At 42.7% G+C, this 22,691-nt stretch overlaps 1 protein-coding gene across 1 annotated transcript in view; it reads left to right on the forward strand.

Moving 5' to 3' along the window:
* The window catches only part of PKHD1 (PKHD1 ciliary IPT domain containing fibrocystin/polyductin), a 269,426-nt gene that overhangs the window by 4,328 nt on the left and 242,407 nt on the right, over positions 1-22,691 (forward strand). The window contains exons 5-21 of the mRNA XM_074921569.1: positions 2,387-2,444; positions 3,853-3,931; positions 6,147-6,221; positions 7,491-7,555; positions 8,567-8,606; positions 9,185-9,255; positions 11,166-11,267; positions 11,560-11,655; positions 12,765-12,900; positions 13,710-13,824; positions 14,668-14,943; positions 15,720-15,809; positions 16,569-16,662; positions 18,762-18,904; positions 19,790-19,920; positions 20,896-21,080; positions 21,446-21,584. Coding sequence (XP_074777670.1) covers positions 2,387-2,444; positions 3,853-3,931; positions 6,147-6,221; positions 7,491-7,555; positions 8,567-8,606; positions 9,185-9,255; positions 11,166-11,267; positions 11,560-11,655; positions 12,765-12,900; positions 13,710-13,824; positions 14,668-14,943; positions 15,720-15,809; positions 16,569-16,662; positions 18,762-18,904; positions 19,790-19,920; positions 20,896-21,080; positions 21,446-21,584 — 1,895 coding nt within the window. The remainder of the gene's footprint in view (positions 1-2,386; positions 2,445-3,852; positions 3,932-6,146; positions 6,222-7,490; positions 7,556-8,566; positions 8,607-9,184; positions 9,256-11,165; positions 11,268-11,559; positions 11,656-12,764; positions 12,901-13,709; positions 13,825-14,667; positions 14,944-15,719; positions 15,810-16,568; positions 16,663-18,761; positions 18,905-19,789; positions 19,921-20,895; positions 21,081-21,445; positions 21,585-22,691) is intronic.

Consider the following 22,691-nt stretch of genomic DNA (forward strand, 5'->3'; position numbering starts at 1 on the left):
CATTAAAGCCGAAGAGTCATTGGGTGGTTCAGCTAGCTTAGAGAGCTGATGAAAAATCACCAGGGGATGCTGTTAATGAGGCACATTCCAAGCTAAATAAAACACAATGTGTCTCTTTGTTTTGGGACTGGGACCTGGGAGCTATGCGTATTAAAAATTAATTTTGCCTCCACATTACATTGAAAAAGCCTGCTGCAGGCAGCAACAAGTCTGAACAGCTCAGAAGACTTGTGTCAGCTAGTGGCCCTAGATTTCATGCTGGCTTTGGCTTCTTTCTGTGCATCAACTCCAGCCCAGGTTATGATGTGATGTTGCCTTTTCTTCTTAGACGTGGCCATCCCTGAAGGGATTTTGTGGCTACTCATTCATATTCAACATGACCATAAGGAGGATGGAAGGAAAAGACTGAGCTTTAAAGGTGAATGGGGTTCAAGGAAAGCTCAGAAAAAACCCCAACATATGCAGTGGTGTCTGATTTGATTCAGCAAATGAGTTGTTTATGCTGTTTATTGGGGTGACAGCAGCATCTGTAAATGCAAGTGAGGACAGGAGAGGGCTCAAAGAGAAGGTGGGGAAGATGAGTGTGTCCAAAACAGGGCAACAAAGCTGGTGAAAGGTCTACAGCTTAAGTCTTACCACTCGCAGCTGAGGGAACTGGGGTCTAGTCTGGAGGAAAGGAGGCTGAGGGAGATCTCATCGCCCTCTACAACTACCTGAAAAGTGGTTGTAGAGATGTAGGGTTTGGTCTCTTCTCCCAAGTAACAAGTGGTAGGATGAAAGGAAATGGCCTCAAGTTGCACCAGGGGAGATTTAGATTGGATATTAGGAAAAATTTCTTCACTGAATGTGTTGTCAAATATTAGAACAGGCTGCTCCGGGGAGTGGTGGAGTCACCATCCTTGGAGGTATTGAAAAGTTGTGTAGATGTGCAGGTTAGGGACATGCTTTAGTGGTGGGTTTGGCAGTGTGAGGTTAATGGTTGGACTCGATCTTTACGGTCTTTTTCAACATAAACAATTCTATGATTCTAAATAGAAGGTTTCAAGTTATTTTATTTACTCATATACTTGTAGTACAGGAGCCTGCCTTCCCTTTTCGTAACTCTCCTTGTGACTTTCCCAACATATCCTGCTCTTATTGCCTGTATGTTCCCACTCACACCAGACCACAGTCTCAGCTACCTCAGCTTGTTCCAAGATGATATGCAGCTAACCCAGCACTGGAAAATATCCAGGGAGACAACTCTTATCCACAGCAAAAATCTTTGGAACACTTCCAAAGGGTTTCCACTGCCTTTTTTATTTCCTTTGGTCCTGGGATCCAGATGCTTGATTTGGGCACACTTTAGCTGCTGAAGCCATCCATTTATTTGTCCTGTTTGGTTTGCCATCTTCCAGGGAGGGACAGGGATATTTGCAGAAAATATTAGTTCCATGTGATTTAATGGCATGTGCAGGACCATGTGTGCCTCTGGCCATTTGACAGATGAGTAGTTCTCCCACACACAGTGCCATTCGAATAGGATTGGTGTCAACCTAGGCAAGAAATATCTAGAGTAATTTTGGTTAAAATAAAAGTCTCACAGATTTGAGTCAGCTGGAGAAAAGGGGTGAAAGGGCTCCTCTACCTGTTAAAAATACAGCCCAAACATGTGCCGGGTCAGGCATCCATGTGTCTCATCTACTTTGGGAGGCTGATGATGACCTTCCTCTACTTGGAAAGAGTCCCTGTGTATTCCCCATCTTCTGAGAGGCTTGCTTCAAAGCACAGCCTCTCTGATCCTTCTTTGACTGTGTTTAAGTCAAAAATACTACCCCATAGTAGATTTCCAGTATTTCCTTGATTTTTCTCTCAGAGGCCAAGGTGGGTTCTTTCCCAAAGATGCCTCTGATGTATTACGCTGCATTAAGGTGGACCAATATAAGCATTTTCTTTGCTACGCTGCTTTAGGATACCCAGAAAGCTTGCTAAAGGCTAGCTGAAGTATTTCACTTCAGTGATACAGAAATAGTTAAGAGTACGCTATTAGGAAGAAAAAATGAAGCCATAATACGAGATAAAACGGAGGTCCTAACTTCAGATAAAGCACGGCTTAGAAATTTTGTGGTATGTTAAACTGTATCTTCTGGAATTGACTCAAGCCAGAGTGGTTGATTTGGGCCCAAAAGGATGTAAAAAGAGCAGTAAGCCATGCTCTGAATGCAGAGAGTGCAAGAAGGGGTTATTTGTACTTACACCCTTCTCAGAGCAGGACCGTACTTCAAACACCAAATCTGAAGTGTGCGTCTCTGAAACGCAGTTGCCAACTGTGTTCTGAGCAACGCGTAATCAGATCTTGGACTGCTGCGAAAACGACTGCCATTTAACTACAAATTTCTCTTTGCAGTTCTCTGCTGCGCAGACACCTGTGGTTTACCAAATTAGTCCTCCATCTGGCATCCCAGGTACGGGACCTTTCTTTAAGCTGGAGCCCTCTTTATTATTTGATGTTCCATACTGTCTTTCTCCTTATGAGGGATTTGTCTTGCTGGGGATTAAAATGGGCACCTCCAGAACTTAATGTACAAGCACATGTTGAACAGGAAAATGGGTCTGCACAAGGGGAGAGAGTCTGGAGCACTGGCTGCAAGAGAAGTGGGTAACGCACAGTGACGAGATTATTTGGTACTTAGCTTCTGCAGCCCAACTCTGCCTGAGTAGACAAATGTTGTTCAGGGGATGGATAGGTCTGATCAGTCCCAACTCTTGAGTAATCCGACCCTATTTAGTAATAGTTTTAAGAAGAATTAGCTATTAGGTGATGGTAGGTTGGACTAGATGATCTTCAAGGTCTTTTCCAACCTTGACTATTCTGTGAGGATTCTCTTTCAGAGAAGAGTGTCACTGTTTTCGGTCTGAACAGTTAACTGGTGTATGGAAGACTCCCCCCCCATTTTGTTCTATTTGGTTTGTATTTGCAGGCTTCTCTAGAGCCTATTTGGTTTGTATTTGCAGGCTTCTTTAGCGAAAATTGAAATACTGATTTCCAAAGTTAAGATTAATCAAAACATTTTGGTCTCTCAAGTGTGCAGAGAGGTACCTGGATGATTAGAGCACATAGATGTTCCTAAACTTAAGTCCATCCATCATTTCCAGTTCGCCTCTAGATTTTCAAGCCTTGTTTTAGGGTGTCTGTATGGAGGTTTCTACTGTTAGCTGGATATTTGACCTCCCAGTGAAGTCGGTGAAGAACATGAGTAACACTAAGTGTCTAGTGCTATTTGAGATATCCTGGAGCATGAAGGACCTGCATGGAGCTGGTAGATGAGACACAGGACCAGGAAAATTCATTCCCTTCTGGAGCCACAATGGGAAGATAGGGTGCCTCAAATTATTTAAGATGCCTTTGTGCGGGCAACTGAACCAAGCTGTGACCCAGTGTGGTCAACAGAGTGCTGGGAGTGATTCAGCTGGCCACATTTATGCTGAGGTCCTTCATTAGACCTTGACCCTGGCTAGTGTACCAATAATGTAATTTTAGTTACCTCATGAGGTTCTACAGTGGAATTTGGTTAGAATGTGGTGTTAACATCAGAGGAGCAAACTGTAATCTTAGTAAAAATGTTAGAGATCTGCTAAAAAATTCAGGAATTAACTGTTTTGTGGCAAACAAAGACGTGTTTTGGGAAAAGTGAATTAAGTGCAAAGTCATCTTCAACTACGGTAGAAGCTGAGAGCAGCCATCAGTGCAGCCAGTTAGGCACATCTCTGCAACATTTGCAAAGACCAAGAATTGCTTTTGTTTGGCTCACAAAATCTGCAAATTCTCTCCTTTTAAAAGACTCCCTTCAATTTCCATTTCCTTTTAAACAGGAAATTTAATAGACATTTATGGGAAGACAATTGCTGGAAGATACGAGACCCTGGACTTCAATGTGGATTATATTGATGGGTAATTATATATAGGCTGCTATCTGACCCAGTCCCTGTAAATTGGCATTTCTTCCATCAGCCTTTGTGACAGCAATAAATTGCAACCAGTTGGCCCAGAATTGCCATTTACTTCCTTTGTGGTTTATTGCAGCTCATGAGTTGGGCTCCAGCAAACTTTGTTAATCTAATTGCAACTGGTCCATTAAGCTAGTTGGTTTGTTTACTGGCAGCACAGTCAATCACAGCTCAGTGTGAATTGTACTGTAATTGCGTCTGGTTGCTGTAGATTTTATTTTGGCTAGCAAATTAAAATTTAACTAATTAAAATAATGTCAGAATCTAAAAGTTAAATAAATTTTCCCTTCCATTTGCATTTTTAGAAAAACGATTAGTTTGAAGCAGATGCTCTGGTGAGTCAGAAGAAAAAAAACAGAAGTGTTTTGAGACAAAAGGCTTTGTTGTTCACTGCTTTAAACCCTCTGGTCACTTCCTTGTTCTTAAAGGTTTAATTTTTATTTTCTGTTGCTCCTATGGTTACATGCAACAGAACAAAGCAGGTAGATTCTACAAATTTACTCCAGGCCAGCAGCACTTTAAGCACAGTGAATCCAATATAAGCATGAATGCTGACCTGCCCTCTGCCATGTATATCCGTATGTGTGGAAGTGTTCTCAGATACTACTGAGTTACGATTTCCTGGCCCTTGTGTTAATGGCCATGAAGAACTAGGTCCAGGTGAGTATTTTAAAGATAAACTATTAACCTATAGTTACTATGCTGGCATTTTAAAGATCATTTCAGGAGCCAGGGAAGGTGTGTCTTCTCGGTAGTTAGAAATTTTAATTGCAGCAACAGATATTTGACCGCGAGATGCTTTATTTCTCAGTCTGAATGGAAATGGCCCTTGATAAGTTATTAAATTCTCTGCTATTGTGAATGAAAGTCCAGTGCAGGTTCCTGCCATACCAGCTGCACCCATTTATCAGCCCGATACTTTTGCTCGCTGGATGCACATTAACAACCTTTGTTGGATATTAATTATTTTACCTGCCTCTAGTGGAACAGTGAAACCTTTGGTCAGTGGGAAGAAAGGTTGGTCTGTCTGACTGCAGGTTGGACGTGCCTGCATGCTCCGTTGCTAAATTACTCATTTACAGCTTAACCTCATTATTACCAAAAAGGAAGTGGCCTCAAAATCTCAGCATACCAGGCAGGCTCACAATGTAGCTTCACATGAAGAGTTTGCCCATTTTTTGTGTGTTACACACCAGGTGGGGACTTAGACTTGACCAGAGCAGTCTTGTCACTGTCACATTGATTCAGGATTTGGAGCAAAAAGAGAATGCTTTTTATACTTTCAAGTGTGTTCTGCACCCTTTTTTTCCCCCATGCTTTGTATGGGATGAAATGGTCAAGTGATGCTGAACCAAACATTTTGCAACACTGAATTTTTCTCTATCCATCCTTAAAAGGAAAGGCATCTCAATATCAGCAAGCTGTATTGATAAAACTCTGTTATTAAAACCACATAAAACCACACTCTGAAGCATGGGTCATAGCAAAGTGTTTGCATTACAGGTTTTAATTACATATTCCTCTTAATTTCCTGTTAATTCTCAAAGACTCATTGCTAACTTTTGCTTATTATGCTACTTAATGTGAATTTATTGCTTTCACCTGATTCTTCCTCTCCAGTGGAAGTTGCCTCTTGCCATATTGGTTCTCTAAGGTGGAGATACTTGAGTATGTTATTAGGAGCTTGGATGATTTCTAGCAGAGATTGTTTGTGATGTTTTTCCTCAGTGAAATAATGAAATAACTGAGCTGCACCTTGAAGCAATATGGCTGGGCAAGCATGATGCTGTACTTGTGCTGCCTGCTGTTTCTTGAAGGTAAAGGTGGGTACAGTCCTCTTGGAGCTCAGACTACCAACCCTTCTCTACAGGCAGGACGTATTGGGTCATTCAGAGCTGGCATGGGTGTCTCAAAGATGGTCCTGCCACAATCTTTACAGAGGTGTGGTTCACACAGTATTTGGGAGTACACTTTGTAGGTGAAGAGATAAGAGATAGAGCTTGTCCAGTTTCCTAGAAGGTTAATAAATGTTACATACAAGTAAGGGGAAATTCCTGACACATTTGAAAATATTGGCTGCTGATTTTAACAGGATCAGGTTTTCATCTGCGAAGCTCTGTCACATCGTATCTCATCTTTCTTGTTTATTTTTTGCCTAGGCCAGCTATCCTTATGGCGGAAGGAGATGGATGGGCCAGTCTCTGCTCTTTTGCTGACAGGACAGCTGGAAGCATGTCAGTTCTTGACTTACCTTTGGTTTGTGTTGGTGCAAGGGCTCAGCACAGCTTGTGCACAAAAAGTTTTCTTGGCTTTTGCAGCTCTTGTGCTTTGACTTAAGATGGAGAGCGATGACGGGGAGTTGACGTATGGTCTGTGACAGGGGTGGGTGAGGGTTGCTGGCTCTTGGTACCTCTAGCCACAACCAGTCAGGGCCAGGGGCTGTTCTCTGCCCCTGTGATGATACGCTATGCCCTGGCCACATCTGTTCTGGTCAACTCTTTAGACTCCAAAACTGAGTAAACATTTTCAAGCTGCCTATTGACCCTGGTCAATGCATTGTTTTCAGTCAAATATAGACACTAATTTGAAATGTGGAAGTTTTAGCTGAACTGAGCCCCGACTGGGCAAGTAGAGATCTAAAAATTTAATAGCACAGGCAGACAGGCTCTGGTGCCTGGGCCCTGGCACTCTTTGTTTATTGGTATTAATGAATCCTTGCCTACTGTAAGTTGCAGGTGACCCTTTAGGTTGCTGGCTCTTGCACCCTGTTGAATTTCAGGAAAAAAAGTCATGGGCTCTGCAGTAGTGTTTCTTTTCAGGAACTGTGCACTTTTCACAGTGCCTGTGAGCCTTGGCAAAGAGGGATGCTGCTTTTAGAGGGAACTGGGGGAAAAAAACCCTGCTTCTGCAGAAGTCAGTGCTAAGGCTCCTGGGATCCTCTGTGGACCCTCTTATTACACTGAAAAATTCCTGCTGGCTCCCAGGAGAGGGACTTAAATGCAAATATGAGTTGCTGGTGGGACTTGTCATTCCATAGCTCCGGAAGATTGACGTAATGCCAGCATACCTGGTTTAATTGCTACATGTTCCTTCTTACAGACTGGGGACACGCAGAGGAGCAAGTAGAGGGGAAACAGTTTTGTCCTCCTATTCACCTTCACCCTGTGCCCAGACTCGCCTCTGCTCAGCTTTTATGTCAAACAGGGATTCTGAAGGTCACCAACAGGATCAACATCTGGGAACAAGGGACAAGGGGTCAAGCTGGAGCACTGTGTGTTGCTGGGGGGCATGCTCCTAAACTGCCGAACTCCTGATCATCAGCGGGAGATGGGTTGTTCCTCTCCATCTTATCTGTTTCTTTCCCTTGTTTCTGAAGGAAGCCAAGCATTACTAGCCCACATGTTTTAGCCCACACCTTTCCTTGGTTAGATGATTCTCACTGTATTTTGTGCTCTTGCCCTTTTTGCTCCCAAGGTTCAGCAAAGTCCTTTGTCTCTCCACAGCTACCCTATTCAGGCAGAAGATGGACTGGGGACCCTGCAGTGCCAGGTGGAAGGGAACCACATAGGTTGGTGAAAAGGGAGAAGAATCATGGGTTTGTGTTATTCCTGCAGCTCCAGCGGATAGAGGGAGGGTGTCAATCACGAGTTCCTGCTCTGTCTTCAAAAGTAGGAATGTGGCTCAGGGCTGAATCCACAAAACCTGCTACAGATCGAGGTTTACCAGTCTTCAACACAGCCACTGCTGTGATTTACATCCTCTGCGCAGCCTTGGAGAAAACAAAGTGTAGTGCTCCAGTGAAACAATGACACGATGTGGACATTGTTGACAGCAACAGTGTGATTTGGTGTCTTTGGTCAGTTTTACTTTAATCCTTCTTGTATGTGATGGACCTTCCCTTTACTGCTTTATTAGAGGAATAAGTTAGGTTGTCCCTTCTATTCATGGTCTCTCTGGTAGCAGGTTGGATCCCTTTAGTTTTTCCTTGCTTCCGAGCATTCTGAAGAAGCTTCTAATTTCTTTTGGAGACTTTGAGCAGCAAGCTTCCTGCTTGGGGAAGATCATCTGTGTTAAATATATAAAATAGAAATTGGTATCTAGCTCTCATATAGACACTGATGGTGCAGTAGAATATCCTGACCTTTTGAGATACCTTGGGGTATCTAGAAGCTCTCCAGTGGGGTGTCAGAGATAATGGAGGTCTTGAAGAAGGTCTGCAACTTCCTAGCATGGCAAGTGAGGCCAGATAGGACCCACAGGGTCTAAGATGACATGAAGCATTTATGTTTAGGCAACCAAATCCTGCTTCTAAGATTCAGCTTGCAGGTTCATGTGTAGCTCTACGTACCTACAGTGTAGTGTCTACTCACGATCTAAGGCTCTGAGTTCCCTGAGCTGATATTTGGCTCAGTTCCTGCACGCACACTCTGCTGAAATCAACACAGTTATACTGTTGTAAAGAAAATCTAAGGAAGAGGAGAATCAGGCCCAGGACACCTGGACAAGGTTTGGTAGGATGCACTCTTCATGGAGCCCTCCACGCTTCTGCTATAAAGCATATTACTTTTCTCTCCTCCAGGGTCCCACAATGTCAGCTTCTCAGTGTTTAACAAAGGAAAGTGAGTAAAAAGAATTTTTTTTTCTCTCTTTTTCCGTGGTTTTGCATGGGGACACAGCTGCATTTGTGTTCAGGATATGTGCATGACTTTTGTACTGAATCCTGTGTTTCGTTGTTTAGAAATAAGGTTTTTCTATTTTGAGATGATGATCATCAGATTTCAGATGAAAAGGGAGAATGTTCTTCCCTCAAAGCATCTTTTTTTTTGGGGGGGTTTCAATACTCTAGCTTCAGTGCCCAAATCATAACTCATCTGTAAAACCTAACTGAATAAAATCCTTTCACCTTGTTTTTGACTCCTCATCCAAATGGGAAAGAATTTAGCCATAAAAGGAGGTGAAAATGGGTTTTTACAGTGCCAAACCCATACTTTATAATAGGACAGTACTTCTAATAGAGAGTTTCAGCCGCATAATGGAGTTTCTTGAATCAGTGCCTCAATGCGCTGGTGGAAGGTGTTGTTGGTCCTTGTAGAAATGTTCCACAATTCCTCTGGAGACCGAGTGCTCCGCTCTACCAAAAGAAGGTCTAATTTAATTTAAATGACCAAGGGTTAATCAGGTGTTTTCTCTCTTGCAGGTCAGCAGTACACAAAAGTGCTTGGCTCATCAGTGCCAAACAGGAGCTTTTCTTGTATCAAACACATTCAGGTATTGCACTGATCCACCTCACTGGCCGCACGGTCCTAGTGTGGTCTTAGAAAAGGTCTCTCACTGTTGTCTTTTCCAAGGACTTAATTTTGTCGTGTTGTCATTTTGGGTGTGCCGTTCCCCTGGTGTGGGCTTGACTGCACGAAAAGCTGCAGATCAAAAATTTCAAGAAGACTTGGTTTATGTGCTAAGGGTGGGAGTCCTGCCATGGGCTATATCCTACAGTGAGTTAGTGTTCCTCTCAGATTTGTTTGAACTTTGTTTAGGATAGCCTAACCTGAGGCAATCAGCCAGAGGACAGCAGTATGGGATGGATTTGGGATGATACTGCTTTTATCATTGTTCCTTTTCCTGTCAGATCATATATAGACTTGAGATGTTGCATCTAGATAAACATTTCCCCCTTAAATCACACTGTATTTGGTAAGGTTGAGATTTTAGAAATGTAGACCTTAGGATGAGATAGATCCCACATCAGCTACAAAGAGGATGTGATGTTCAGTTGCTCCAAGAATTGAGTTCTGGATAAATGGTGAATGGCAGATTACTGCACCATTACTTTAAAAAAAAAAAAAAAAAAATTAAGGTACATTAACATTAATCACTTCCATGTGACATTTCAAGCTATATTGTGGACAGCAGACAATGGGATCCTGAGCATCTGCTCAAGATTATAGTCGTGGGCAAATGTGTCCAAGATTCAGCAAGGCTGGATGCCCAACAACCAAAGCAGAAGTAGGGGACTTGGAACTGCAGAGCACTGGGCAGCACTTGACCTTAGTTGGAGGTTGGGTAAAGCTGAAGGACCACTTGGTTCACCTACACAGATCCCCAGCAAGATTCCATCAAGTTTTTGCCATTAAGTTGGTTGAACTGAATGTATCGAATGCACTAGTTCTTTATGGGCTGTGAGAAGCTTGATTCAAGAGGTAACAAAAGCTTTTTTTTAAAAATAAAAACCCATAGCCAATAAATGTTTTGTATGTTGTTTATAGTATACGGCTTGTTTCACCTATAAATTCAAAACACTGTAAAGGAGGGTAATTTTATGTCCTTATTTACAAGTTGAGGCACAGTAAAATGAAATAACCCTGCATGAAAGTGTCTATTGGCAGAACACCAGCAGAAACAAGATCTGCCAGACTGATCCAGTAGACTGTACTGTGGTAGCCAGCAGTCAATACTGGAAAAGTAAAGTTTAAATACGAGATGTATTAACAACAACAAAAAAATGCAGATAAAGACCAATATCCCTCATCTTTTTTTATCAGTCTTTTTTTTTTTTTTTTTAGAACTGTACAAATACATTTGGGTGGTTAAACTAGGATATCTGATTGCAAAATGAGTAAATGTCATCAAAGAAATAGGTTTCCAGCGTGGAAAGGCATGACTAGAACAGATAAAATACTGAAAGATTCTTGTGGACATGATGTGGACACAGATGTCAGATGTTAGGTTCCCTTCGTTTCTCCCTGAAGCCTAAGAGATGACTGGAAAGTGTGGTAACATCTAAGCCTATAGGCTAAATTGAGAAGAAAGTCAGAGAAGGTCAAAAGGATTAAACCAGTTTTAATTCCAACTTTTTTTTTTCTTTTTTGCAGAGCCCCTCAATAGCAGAGAATATACTGGTTTGCAACCTGAGCATGGCAGATGCAGCCACTGCTAAGTAACAGCCCAAGCATTACAGTGTTTCTCCTGTCACGCGGCCAAATTACCCATGTTGTTCATTCCTGGTGTAATCTCAGCGGCTGCCAAAAACCCTGTGAAGGATCAGTGAGATGCCTGTTTCATTCACAGGAGCCTGCTCTGGCTGGAAACTGTACAAGTGCATTGCTGGCTCTGACAGAAATAGGGTTGGGATTAACCTTTGCAACGCTTGTTTTCAGATCCCCCTTTTCCTTCCTCTGTAGAGATAGTCTCTGTGTTCCCAACTGGTGGGAGTCTTGGAGGAGGCACTGACCTCACCGTCACGGGGGATTTCTTTGAGGAGCCCGTACAGGTCACTGCTGCAGGTAAGTGGAGAAATGTCTGAAATATGCTTTTTTTTTTTTTTTTCAAAACTGGTTATGACCACAAAACCCAACAGATGCTCATGGATACCACTGCAGGAGTTGTAAGACTCACCATCAGGAAGGTCCAGTTATTCTGACTGTGGGTTTGAACTGTTTGGCTTGCTTGATAGCACAAGCCCAGGCTTTTAGCAAAGTGTTGACCCCTTTTGGGAAAAAAAGATGGGTTCATGCTGCAGCTGAGCTGTGTTTACAAGTCTCACACAGAGCATTTGTCTCCTTTTCCTGCTGCCAGGTGTCCCCTGTAAAGTCAAGTATGTCTCTCCCCAAGGAATCAGATGCACCACAGAGCCTGTTGGCAAGGGCAGGAGGCTCGGTGCCCCCCAGCCAGGTACAGTATTTAAATAACGGAAGGTCCAAACAAGAAAACACACGTGGGAATGGAGGGCAGAAATTGTTTGGTGATTAATGCGGTCAAAAAGCAGGGCTTTCCAAAACTGTCTGCTTCAACACCAAGCCAGTTTCTCCTAGGTTTGACAGGGAGGGGGGCGACAAAAATGATCAGAGGGATGGAGTCACCTGCCCTAAGAGGGCAGGCTGAGAGAGTTGGGGGTGTTCAGCTGGAGAAGGCTCCAGGGAGACCTTAGAGCGGCCTCCCAGGACTTACAGGGGGCTTAAAGAAAGACAGGGACAGACTTCTTAGCAGGGCTTGTTGCAATAGGACAGGACATAATGGTTTTAAACTAAAAGAGGATGGATTCAGACTAGATACAAGGAAGAAATATTTTTACAACGAGAGGGTGAGGCTCTGGAACAGGTTACACAGAGTAGTTGCAGCTGCCCCCTCCCTGGAAGGGCTCAAGGCCAGGTTGGACGGGGCTTTGGGCAACCTGGGCTAGTGGAAGGTGTCCCTGCCCATGGCAGGGAGTTGGACTAGATGACCTTTAAAGGTCCCTTCCAACCCAAACCAGTCTGTGATTCTATAGCAAGGAAAGGCAAGGTGGAGAGATCAGGCCACCACTTGCAGCTGGGCAATGATGGTAGGAAGGTCAACCTGGTGTACAGGGCTGTGGAAAATGAGGGGGGGGAAAAGGTATGGGTAATAATTAGAGGAAGAATAGCTGAACTAGAGCTATTGCAGAGGTTACTGCTTAAGTGGAGCATTGCAGTAGGAAATTATTGTGCATAAAATGAGGCCTAGTTTATTTTGACTGTGGGTCATCTAGGCACCGTTTCCTGCAAGAGCAGACGTGTGAGCTTGGTTGGATGCTCTGCTCTCTGCAGACTTTTTGTTCTTTCTGGTGGTGAGTTTCAAGGTAGAACAAATTCCCGGAAGTGAGATCTGTGTTCTGCCTTGGGCTGAAAAAAAGTCCTCCAGACAGATCCAATTTATTCTTAAAATTTTCTGTTCTGGCCTGCCTCCTTACACCCCTGATTCTAGCATGTGCTCTTGGATTTTTCTTGGCTGCTACTGAGAATGCTTTTGTTTTAACTTTCTAGGAAACAGAGGGCTTCTATTTGAAGTCTGGGATGATGCCTCTGATCTGACAGAAGCAGGTCCTGGATATAGATGGCAGTTTGTACCTAATGCCAGTTCCCCAGCAAGATTTCTGTCCAGGACAAAGAAGTCCTTCAGGTACTTAGTGATCTTAAAGAGATGAAGCCATGGCAATCACCTTTAGCAGTGGAAGGTGTAGCAATAATCCCTGACAGCTCTCTATAGCAGAGCCTTACTGCATAGCTCCTGTAAATCAAAGCAACCCTCTGCTCCGAGGTCCTTTTGAAGCTCAAAATATGCAGTGAAGTGTTTTATTTTTCCTCCTTTTCCTTTCACTCAGTATTTCTGCTCTACCTGGCCTAGATGTGCCTGACATACCACAAAAAAATTGCTGTGGAGGTAGAAGGAGCTCCAATTAGAGGCTGTCTTGAGCTGGAGCTCCAGCCAGATGTGGAGGGCCAGACCCTCAGCTGATGTTGGCAGCTGTAGCACTGGTGGAGTTAATAGAAATAAACTGACTTGCCCCAAGCTGCAAAAATCTCTGAACTGTGTTGGTGCCCATTGTCTCATCAGATACACCCTTGAAAAGCTGTTTAAGATGCATGAATGTTTTCATTTTTCTATCACTTCTCTGTTTTTCTGTTGATCTTGTGTGTGGTTTTGAACCTTTTCCTCCCTGTTCAGGGTTATGGCTTTGCTTGAAAAGAAATCAAGAAAAACGTGACCAACAAAACCACACTTATTTTCGGAGCTGATTTTTTTTTCCTTTTTAAAAATGTCTGTAAAGCTTAAATGACATTTAATGTGAAAATGGGTCATTTTGAGGTTCCTTCAGTTTTAAAATCTCTGGTTTGTTATAACTTTTGTACATGTGAAGGTGGGGTGTGGGTCTGGGACTTTTTTGCAGTAACTCTTTTGTATATTACAGATGTTCTGTTTTTACTTAGCTCCAGGCTTCGTGGATTTTTTGTGGCTCCTCAGACCAACAATTACACCTTCTGGATTCAGGCAGATGGTCAGGCAACTCTCTACTTAAGTTTGTCTCAAGATCCAGAACGTAAGGTATTACTCTTGGCAGAGGAAAAATGAGATCAGGATAGGAAAGGGTTTTAACTGAGGACATAACAAGTGGGAATTTCCCTAGTGTGAATTGATTTATTGGCCCTTACTATGAATCTGTTGGAGAGTGAGATCTGTATGACTATATTTGACATTTTACATTGGCCCTATCGGCTGCTCAGCTCAGGAAAATCTCACTCTTGCAACCAGAGTCTTTGAATGCCCATTCCAGATGACCTTTTTGTTAGCTCAGCACATCACCATCACTAACAATCTGTGCAAGGGGACCTGGAGACTTGTTGTCTGACTTCCTCAGTTTACCTCCTTTTTTGCCTGTTGAAATTTTGCCCTCTGAAAGCATTAGTACTTCCTTTTGTAAAGCTGAAAGCGTCTTAGAAATCAAGGTGACCTATTTCTCTGGGCTATTAGCTAGTAACCAAACAGGGCTAGAATATAAAGGATTTCTTACCTATAAAACAAAAGTAGCATTGCTGGTCTTACTAATGATAACATAATACATCTCAGAAGGCTGTAGATATAGTTCTTTCTTTTGTATTTGGCGGATGAGAGATGTAGAACTGAAATTATCCATGAAAAGTCACATGAGGAACTGGTATTAGGGCTAGGGTCAGCCATAAGAATAATCTTTATGGTATTGAACCCAAAACTAAAGCTTTTTAAGATGATCCTTTTTCCTGTATGGTAGGAAGGAATGTGTCAACCATCAACTCACTGCTATCAGTTGCAAGCACAAGTCTGTATTTTTGGAGCTGTGGTATTGGACAAAGTGTCTTTTGGGGCTGGAGAAATGTCTCTAACTGCTTGGTTTGGTTGTTCTGGACACAGGTGAGAGTAGCTTCTCTCCCTGCTGGCAATTTGGAGTGGTCTGAAAACTGGGTGAAGAGCTGGAGTGAGCACTGGCAGCCAAAATCCCAGAAATTTGAACTAATTGCTGGTTCAAGGTACTACCTGGAAGCAGTGCATCATGGAAAGGCACCCAGCAATGGGATGAGAGTTGGAGTCCAGATACATAACACGTGGTTAAATCCCCATGTGGTGAACAACTACTACATTGAGAGACATGAAATTCGGGCTCACGCCTTGCATCTTCCAGAGGTGCAGGTCAGTGCTGTGTGCTTAACCCTGGGAGCTGGATTGATCCTGGTTCACTGGATATAGATGGCAGAAAATCTTAATCATAAAGGCCCTGCCGTGTTAGACGGGAAGGTCTATTCCCACCTCATTTTTAACCTGAGATAGTTGATGAGAATAGCATCAGGGGCTGAAGGCGTTTGTGTTTCTTCCACAGATTGGTAGTCGTATGTAAATCCTGTGGTTGCATTATAACTTGTGTTAAAGTGTAAGCAATGCTGACTCCCTTCAGATGTTATCTCATGAAGGCCTCACCTTGTTAATTAATGTTAATTGATCCAAGTTTGGGATAGTTGGTTTGTTTTTTTTTTTTCCCTCCCCTTAGTGACAGCACACTCAGTGTGTGCTATCTGATCAACCCTACACTGCAAACAGATGATAGAAACTTGCAGCTTGATGAAGGTTGCTCAGGAATAAGGGAACGTTTTCCTGGTGGTTAAACCCCATGGCTGCAGGTCAGGAGCTTTAGGAACCATTTGTGGCTGTCAGTGTCTGCACAGGTCATGCATCCCTTGTGCTGCCTTTAATCATTAGAACAGGAGCCCGAGGCTTGTGTCAGGAGAGACCATGGAGGGCAAGAGCAGTTTAAGAGTAGCTGAAGGGACTCTTGATTGTTACAGAGTCTTCAAAAGGCAAAATGCTGGCTGTAAAATCCTTCTCAGTAGAAGATAATCAGGTTTGAAGTCTGTGTGTCTCATGCAGTTCGTATCTGTGTTCATTTATTTATTCTCTTCTTTGCTTGCCAGATGTTGACTGTGTCTGGTACAGGGTGTTTCAGTATCTCCTGGAGTAACGCGCTGAGCAGGATGATCCCCACAAATGCTACAGCACGCCAGGTAGGCATCATTAAACTCACACACCCAGTCCTCTGCTGAGGTGTAAGCGATGGAGATCTGACAGTTGACAGCAGTTAAACATTTGGCCCAGAAGCTGAGATAAATTTTTACATGATGTAGGAGTGATTTTTTTTGTTACCGGGAGTGTTCCGCAGTGGGATTATTTGGGGGGCTGACTCCCAGGTGTATTCTAAGCCTATCACAGCATCTGATCTTGGCCTGTCTTGTCCGCAGTGAAGTATGTGGTATCCTCAGCTACCAGACCCTTGGACTTCTCCTCTAAGAACAGATGTGTAGTGTCTGGCTCTTTCTTCAGACAGAAGCTCCATTCTGGCTTCTTTAAAATCCCATAGTCTCTTGGTGTGGTAGTTGGTCACTGTTTAAACTACTCTGGGTCGTAACTCCATGATATCACTAGACATTGAGTCAACACAGCTGGTGGAGCCTGGAGGGACATGAAGATGCCCAGGCTGTGATATAGATATAGCTCACGTAAGAAATCTGCACCTTTCTGAGGAGATTGCTGAACACCTAAAGGATGTTTCACACCCCTGAAGGGTATCAGACACGGAATTTTACATTCTGTGTTGAGCTGAATTTTATTCTCTACCATTTGGCCACCTGCTTGTTCAGAGCTGCCTTGCCACCACTCCCTAGCTGATGAAAAATGTAGTGATGTGTGTGTTGAAGCTCTCTGCTGAAATGTTCCAGACACAATTGCACTGTGACTGCTTTTCACTTTCTTAATTTTTTTTAAAGGTGCAAACAGCAATCGAAGAACTTCTGTCAATAGAATGTGACACCGAGCCAACTTCTGCTAAAATCCTTTTACGTGATGGCTTTGAGAAAGAAGGTAGGGGTCTTCTGTCACAAATTAGCAGTATTCACTGTGAGAGTTGATTTCCTTTTATGAAATAAATGTACTTTAAACCTTCAATTACAGTAAATTTACACTTCTAATGGGTTTAGGTACATACATTTCTGTTTCTCAGCTATTCATTATTTTTATGTATTGTGATGGGGGAGTTCATAGAATGAATATTAAACCCAACATGATTAATATAATGAGAGATTCTTTCTGTAATACATTGTATAATTCAGTTGTATTGCAACACTTACCAAAGCAGGTGATATGTTTTGCTTGTTAGAAACGTTAAGAGACGAAAAATGCAAGTCCTAGGGCATGTGAAATTATTCATGTTTCACTATGCCTGCTGGGGAAGCAAATCTGGCATAGCTCATAGCTACAGCTCAGGCTGTGGAAACAGCTGATTCTGACTCTGGAGATCTTCACTTTCAGTGTTTCTTGATGACTGAAAGTGAAACAGTGCAAATTTCTGTGGTATGCTTGACTGGTCAGGGAAGGTGTGAAACATCAGTCACTTTTGTAAAAAAAAATAAATAAATAATTAACGATAATAGTTTTGTAACATTGAAGGTATGGCACACATAAGAAAGCTACTCTAGTAGAAAATAACTCCAGTAACACTGGCCCAAGCTGCCCAGAGAGGAGGTGGATGCCCCATCCCTGGAAACATTCAAGGCCAGGTTGGACGGGGCTCTGAGCAACCTGATGTAGGTGAAGATGTCCCTGCTCACTGCAGGGGGTTGGACTAGATGGACTTTAAAGGTCCCTTCCAACCCAAACCATTCTACAATTCTTTATCCGACAGCAATTATAGTATACTTATTCTATACCAAAAAGTAGGTGATTGTCTAGACACCTCGTATCACGTTCTTGTATTCAGTATGGAGAGCGAGAGAACAGGTCCCAGCCAGTGATATGTCTGGTAAATGATTCCTCCAAGTGCAGGAAAGAAATCAATTAATTGGGGAGGAAGGGAAGCTTCATGCAGAAAAACAAAAATAACAACAGAATATTCTTAACGTGGTCCCAAATCTACAATTCTGCCAACAAAAAAAGAGAAAAACCTGAGCTAAAAGCCAGTGATAATTCAATGCTACAGTGGGAATAAAAATGAATGTGCAACAAATAGTTTTCACTGATGATTGTAAAATGTAGGTAATGTTAAAAGACAGCAGAACAGTGGTGAAATTGTGGTGAAGGGATGCCAGGAAAATAAAAGATCAGCCGCACACATTCAGACCCAGGGTCCATGTAGTCTAGTGTCCTGTCTTCAGCAGAAACCAAAATAGATGCCTAGGGAAGGGTAAAAAATGGATGATTATGTATAAGCATTAATTCTCTCCAAATATGAAGTATTTTCAGTTCAATTTAATTTCCTGAGTGTAATATGTTTTAAAATTTAATTACATTCAGTGTTTCTCCCTTCCCTGTATTTACATAATCGTCCCTTGAACATAGCTAAACTACTACGTTCATAATTTTGTTCTACTGAAGGTTTCAGCAGGTCCAACACTCATGCAAAGAACCACAGCTTCTTCCTTTTGATTTTTTTTTTTTAAATTATTTTAAACTCTGCTATTAATTTCATTTTGCAAGTTTTATTTCTCTTACTGGAAGAAAAAGTGAATTGTCAGTACGTAGTGACAGAAGAAAGTCTTTTTTGTACTAGGAAGAAATCCTAGCAGTTTTTCAGCAGCATGGCTGGTAGACCAATGGAACAAAGATCCCAAAGCAGAAAGTGGATTCACTGTTGCTTTATACATCAAGTTCCAGCTTTGCCTGAGTGTTTTCTGGAAAGGGATTTGGTCAGACATACTCTATATGGCTAAAAGCAGTGTTATTTGCCGTAAGGTTTTATGGTCAGAACAATAATGGTCCCTCCTTCTGTCTCTCAGCAACCTTAAGCTGGGGAACAGTTGTCCTACAGATGTTTATTACTTATGTGGGCAGCAGAATACTTCAGAGTAGGACTGCTTGACAAATTCTGGACACCTGCTTCCTATATTTTCATTAATCTCTTGACCATACTGGTTTCTTCTGATTTATTTTTAAGCCTCTCATCCCCTCTTGTTTTTTTCTTTCAGATATGAAATACATCATTACCACAGGACACGTCGTCAGTAGAATGGAGCCTTTCTGTGGGAGATTCAGTGTTCACAGACCAAGCCAGCTGGTGAAAACTTCCCCATCAACTCTACCAAGATATGATCTTACTGAATACACGCATGTAAGTGGCTGCTCTCGATGAGCAGGTTACACTGGGGACTCAATACTCGGAGCCCAATCAGCAACATAAAATCATCTGGTCTGCTTAGACTTCCTCCAGATCCACAGAGGATCATATCTTTGGACTGTGCTTGTGAACAGAGCAGAGGGTCTTCTGTTGACTGGGTGGATAGTTTGAGATCCCTGAGATGCAGATACTGCTTAGCACATCTGGCTGCTATCTGCTTCTGGGGGTGCAAGACTTGCTGAGGGAAAGGAAAAAGTGGGATAATGTTGGGAAAAGATGGGAGGTGCGGGGATGATTGCTTCTTGATAAAAGAAAAAAAACCCTTGTTAACCAGGGGTCCACTCACTCACTCTTCTGCTCTACACCTATTTTTAATAAGAATAAGGTCTTGATTTCTGTCACCCTTTCCTTGCCACATGGAAGAAGGCAAATAGTTGGGGATTGAAAGGAAGGAGACAGAAGGGAAAGACTCATACCCAAAGCCTCCTGCAGTTCTCCTGGACAACTTCAGTTCCCCTTTACAGACCTGTTCGAGTCTTGTTTCCCCACCTGACACCCATCCCAAAGCTTCTACCTCGCAAATCAGCTCCTCCAGTCGTCTTTTCCTCCCTCCCATATCCTTGAAATCCCCACTGGTACTTCCCAGCTATGTTTTGCCCCCAGATCTCGCTGAAACCTACGGGCTCAGTTTCAGGCTATGTGGTGGCTAGTGCACCATCTCCTCTAGGTATTATTCAAGGCAATTTGGCTTCAATGGGTGGGCTTTATTGCTGACCTTGAGCAAAATATTTCCCTATTAATGTTAAACAAATATCTTCTACAGACATGACTCATAAATTACCTGTTTTGATTTGTGATTTTTTTCCCCATTTTTTGCAGGTATGTTTTGCACATAAAGGCCATATGAGCAATATCTTTCAAATCTTGGTGTCTTATACCAATGTCTCTTTATGTTCAGTGAAGAGGAACCTCACCTGCCTATGGGATTTCAATAAAACTGACTCTAAAAGGTATCCAGACACTTGTAGTTTCCAGAAATTACACTTTCCATTGTAAGAATGTATACTAGGAAATTCTAATTCGTATAGGAACAAATTGTCAGTTGGGGTAAGCTGACACCTGCTCTGTCCCTGCAGAAGCATTCCCAGAGGTGTTTCCATACTTTTTGAGGATTTACTGAGTAAGTTTACATGTTTCTTGTTATATACACTATCTCACCTTAGTAATATACAGATGGAGAGTTTATTCTGTCTCTGGTAAGCATGCCAAAAGGTTTCTGAGGACATTTCCCAGGTTCTTTGGCAAGAGTCAGCAGATTTTCTGCAGTGAGTCAGAGATGAATTATTATTATTATTTTTTTTTAATCCCCAGGAACCTCATGAAATCATCGATACAAAAAGTTTTCAAATTGGTGTAGACTTTAATTTTCTTTATTCACTTAGATTTACATAGGTAGAAAACATTTGGTGTTAGGTGTAAAGCTTGGGGCAAGCAGACTTAAAAAATCAGGAGTCTCTGAAGAGCTTTGGGAGGTAAAGCAGCTTGGGTGTCTGTAAGGCTGTGTGAGGGGTGGGTGCCTGCCTGGAATAAGGGTTTGGGATTAAATTACTACATGGCGGAGAGAGCTGGGAGCCTTCAGCAATCATCTGGTATTCCCAAGGCGTCTGACCTGGGCTGATCCCTGTTGAGGTCACTGATGCTATCGTAGTGTTTTTGCCAAAAAAAGAACAGCAGTAGTCATTCCCGCATCTCACTATTGTGACACAGAGGAGGATACCTAAACAGAGATCTAAAGCTTTATTTCTCACCATGGGGAATGCAACAGAGACAGGTAGAGAGTGATCACAAACCACTGAGCAAGCCTCTTGTGTGTGAGTGATAGCAGCAGTACCTGATGTTACCTGGAAGCTTCAAGCACCTCAAAAGTCAGTTACTGCAACTACCTCGCAGCAAAAGAGAGCTTGCACAACCCTGGTGTCTTCCAGCTGGACATTTACCTGCACTGACCTCTGGAAGGGGTGTGTGAATCGCTCCATGCTTCTCCAGGACCTCCCTGCCCATTCCCCAGTGTTTGTGCATCAGATAGACTTGCTGCGCCCTGTGCTGCAAAAGGAAACCTCTGGGTCATTTTACCTTGATGAAGTTGTCATCGCAGACAGAGCTGTGACTGGTAAAGGAATCTGTTTTTTTCTTTTTATTATTATTATTATTATTATTTTTTTAATAGTACCATCTTTCTAGGATACTCTATTAAAATCTTTAATGATGGGGTTGGTTGAAACTTTTTCAAAGGGGAATGGTATTTCACAACAGGCACAAAAATAATTTGTTTTCTTGAACATTTTTTTTTTGTGAAAGAAATCAGGAAGGAATTGCCGAAATATCAAACATAACTCTCGAACCGTCTTGCCCAGAGAAAAACCAAACAGAACACCCCCAAGCAGATATGTTTCCAGCTGTGAAATGAAAACAACCTAGGCATAGTGATAGCTGTTCTCCTTGCTCTAATGAATGCTTGTGCTCTTGTTCTTTCAGTTTTTCAGAGGGATCCCAAACCACCTTGGCTAGGTGGGAGGATAGTTGAAGCAGTATCTGTGGTGGGGTCTTCTCCCACTTACAACGTGTCCTGGATGGTGTCTGATTGTGGTGCAAGTCTGCCACTTCTCTCTCTAAGGTAGGGACAGTGCGTATATTATCTCAATACCCTGTAAAACCTCTTGCAGTTCTCCCTGACATGTCTGGAGCTCGTTGTCATCTAAGACAGGACACGGGAAGTAGTGAAGAATAAGACTGCAGCTTGGCGATCCCTGTGCTTTCATTGGAGTCTTGTCCTCCAGGCATTTCAAACAGCCTGTGTTCTGACTCTTTAGACTACTGAATCCTGCAAAAGTGTCTGTACTCTGTAGATGGGCTGAAGTTCTAAATTTAAGATATTTAATTTCACTCTTGGCACATGAGTGTTTTGAGCTTTGCTCACCATACAGGATCTTGAACATACACTGTAGACATCTTAGTGAAAGTATCTGATTCTAGTATTGAAGTTCTATTGTATGAGTGGGATTCAGTTGCCAAAGCAGAGGTGCTTAAGATGTTTCAGCTAACCTGGGGTGTGTAAGACATGGGCCACCAAGATCTGGTGTAGGACTAGATAGAGATCTAAGCCCTTCTGGAACAGTGGATGGAGATCTGCCAGAGATGCTCCCAAACACCTTTAATGACACCAATTGCCATGTGTCCATATGTACTGAGATGGTTTCTATTCTGGAAGTCCCAACAATGAAAGAGCCATAGGCTAACCAGATCAGAGAGCGCAAGGGCTATGCTGGCAGAGAGCAAGTCCTTTGAAAGCTGGATTGTATCCAGTTGAGTCAGCAAGGATCTGGTGGGAATAGAGCCAGGCAAGGGAGAAGCTGGAATGATGCATCATCTCCTCTGCGGCAGACAGGTGTTACTTTGGCTCAGTTATTTCACCCAAAGCGATTTGCTCAGGTGTCCACAGGAAACCTCCTTTCAGAAGAAGGTGAACCTCAGTCTGCTGTATCTTAATTTGGTTTCTTACCTTGTGGTCTTTTCTCTTTCAAGCTGAAGTAAAGCAATGTGTCATTAGTTGTGAGTGCTCTAAAGACAGCTAGATTCTCCTTTCAGAGGTGGCTAACAGCTGAAGAAAATTAGGCTGTTTGGTCTGGTTCCCAGAGCAGCCAAGTCCTTGCATTTCCTTGTGAAAACCAAGGTTTGGGTGAATTAATCACATGTTGGGGTTCAGAGACAGAGTCTAAGTCAG

This window comes from Athene noctua, chromosome 1 (genome assembly GCF_965140245.1).
Source record: "Athene noctua chromosome 1, bAthNoc1.hap1.1, whole genome shotgun sequence".
NCBI classification, from domain to species: Eukaryota; Metazoa; Chordata; class Aves; order Strigiformes; family Strigidae; genus Athene; species Athene noctua.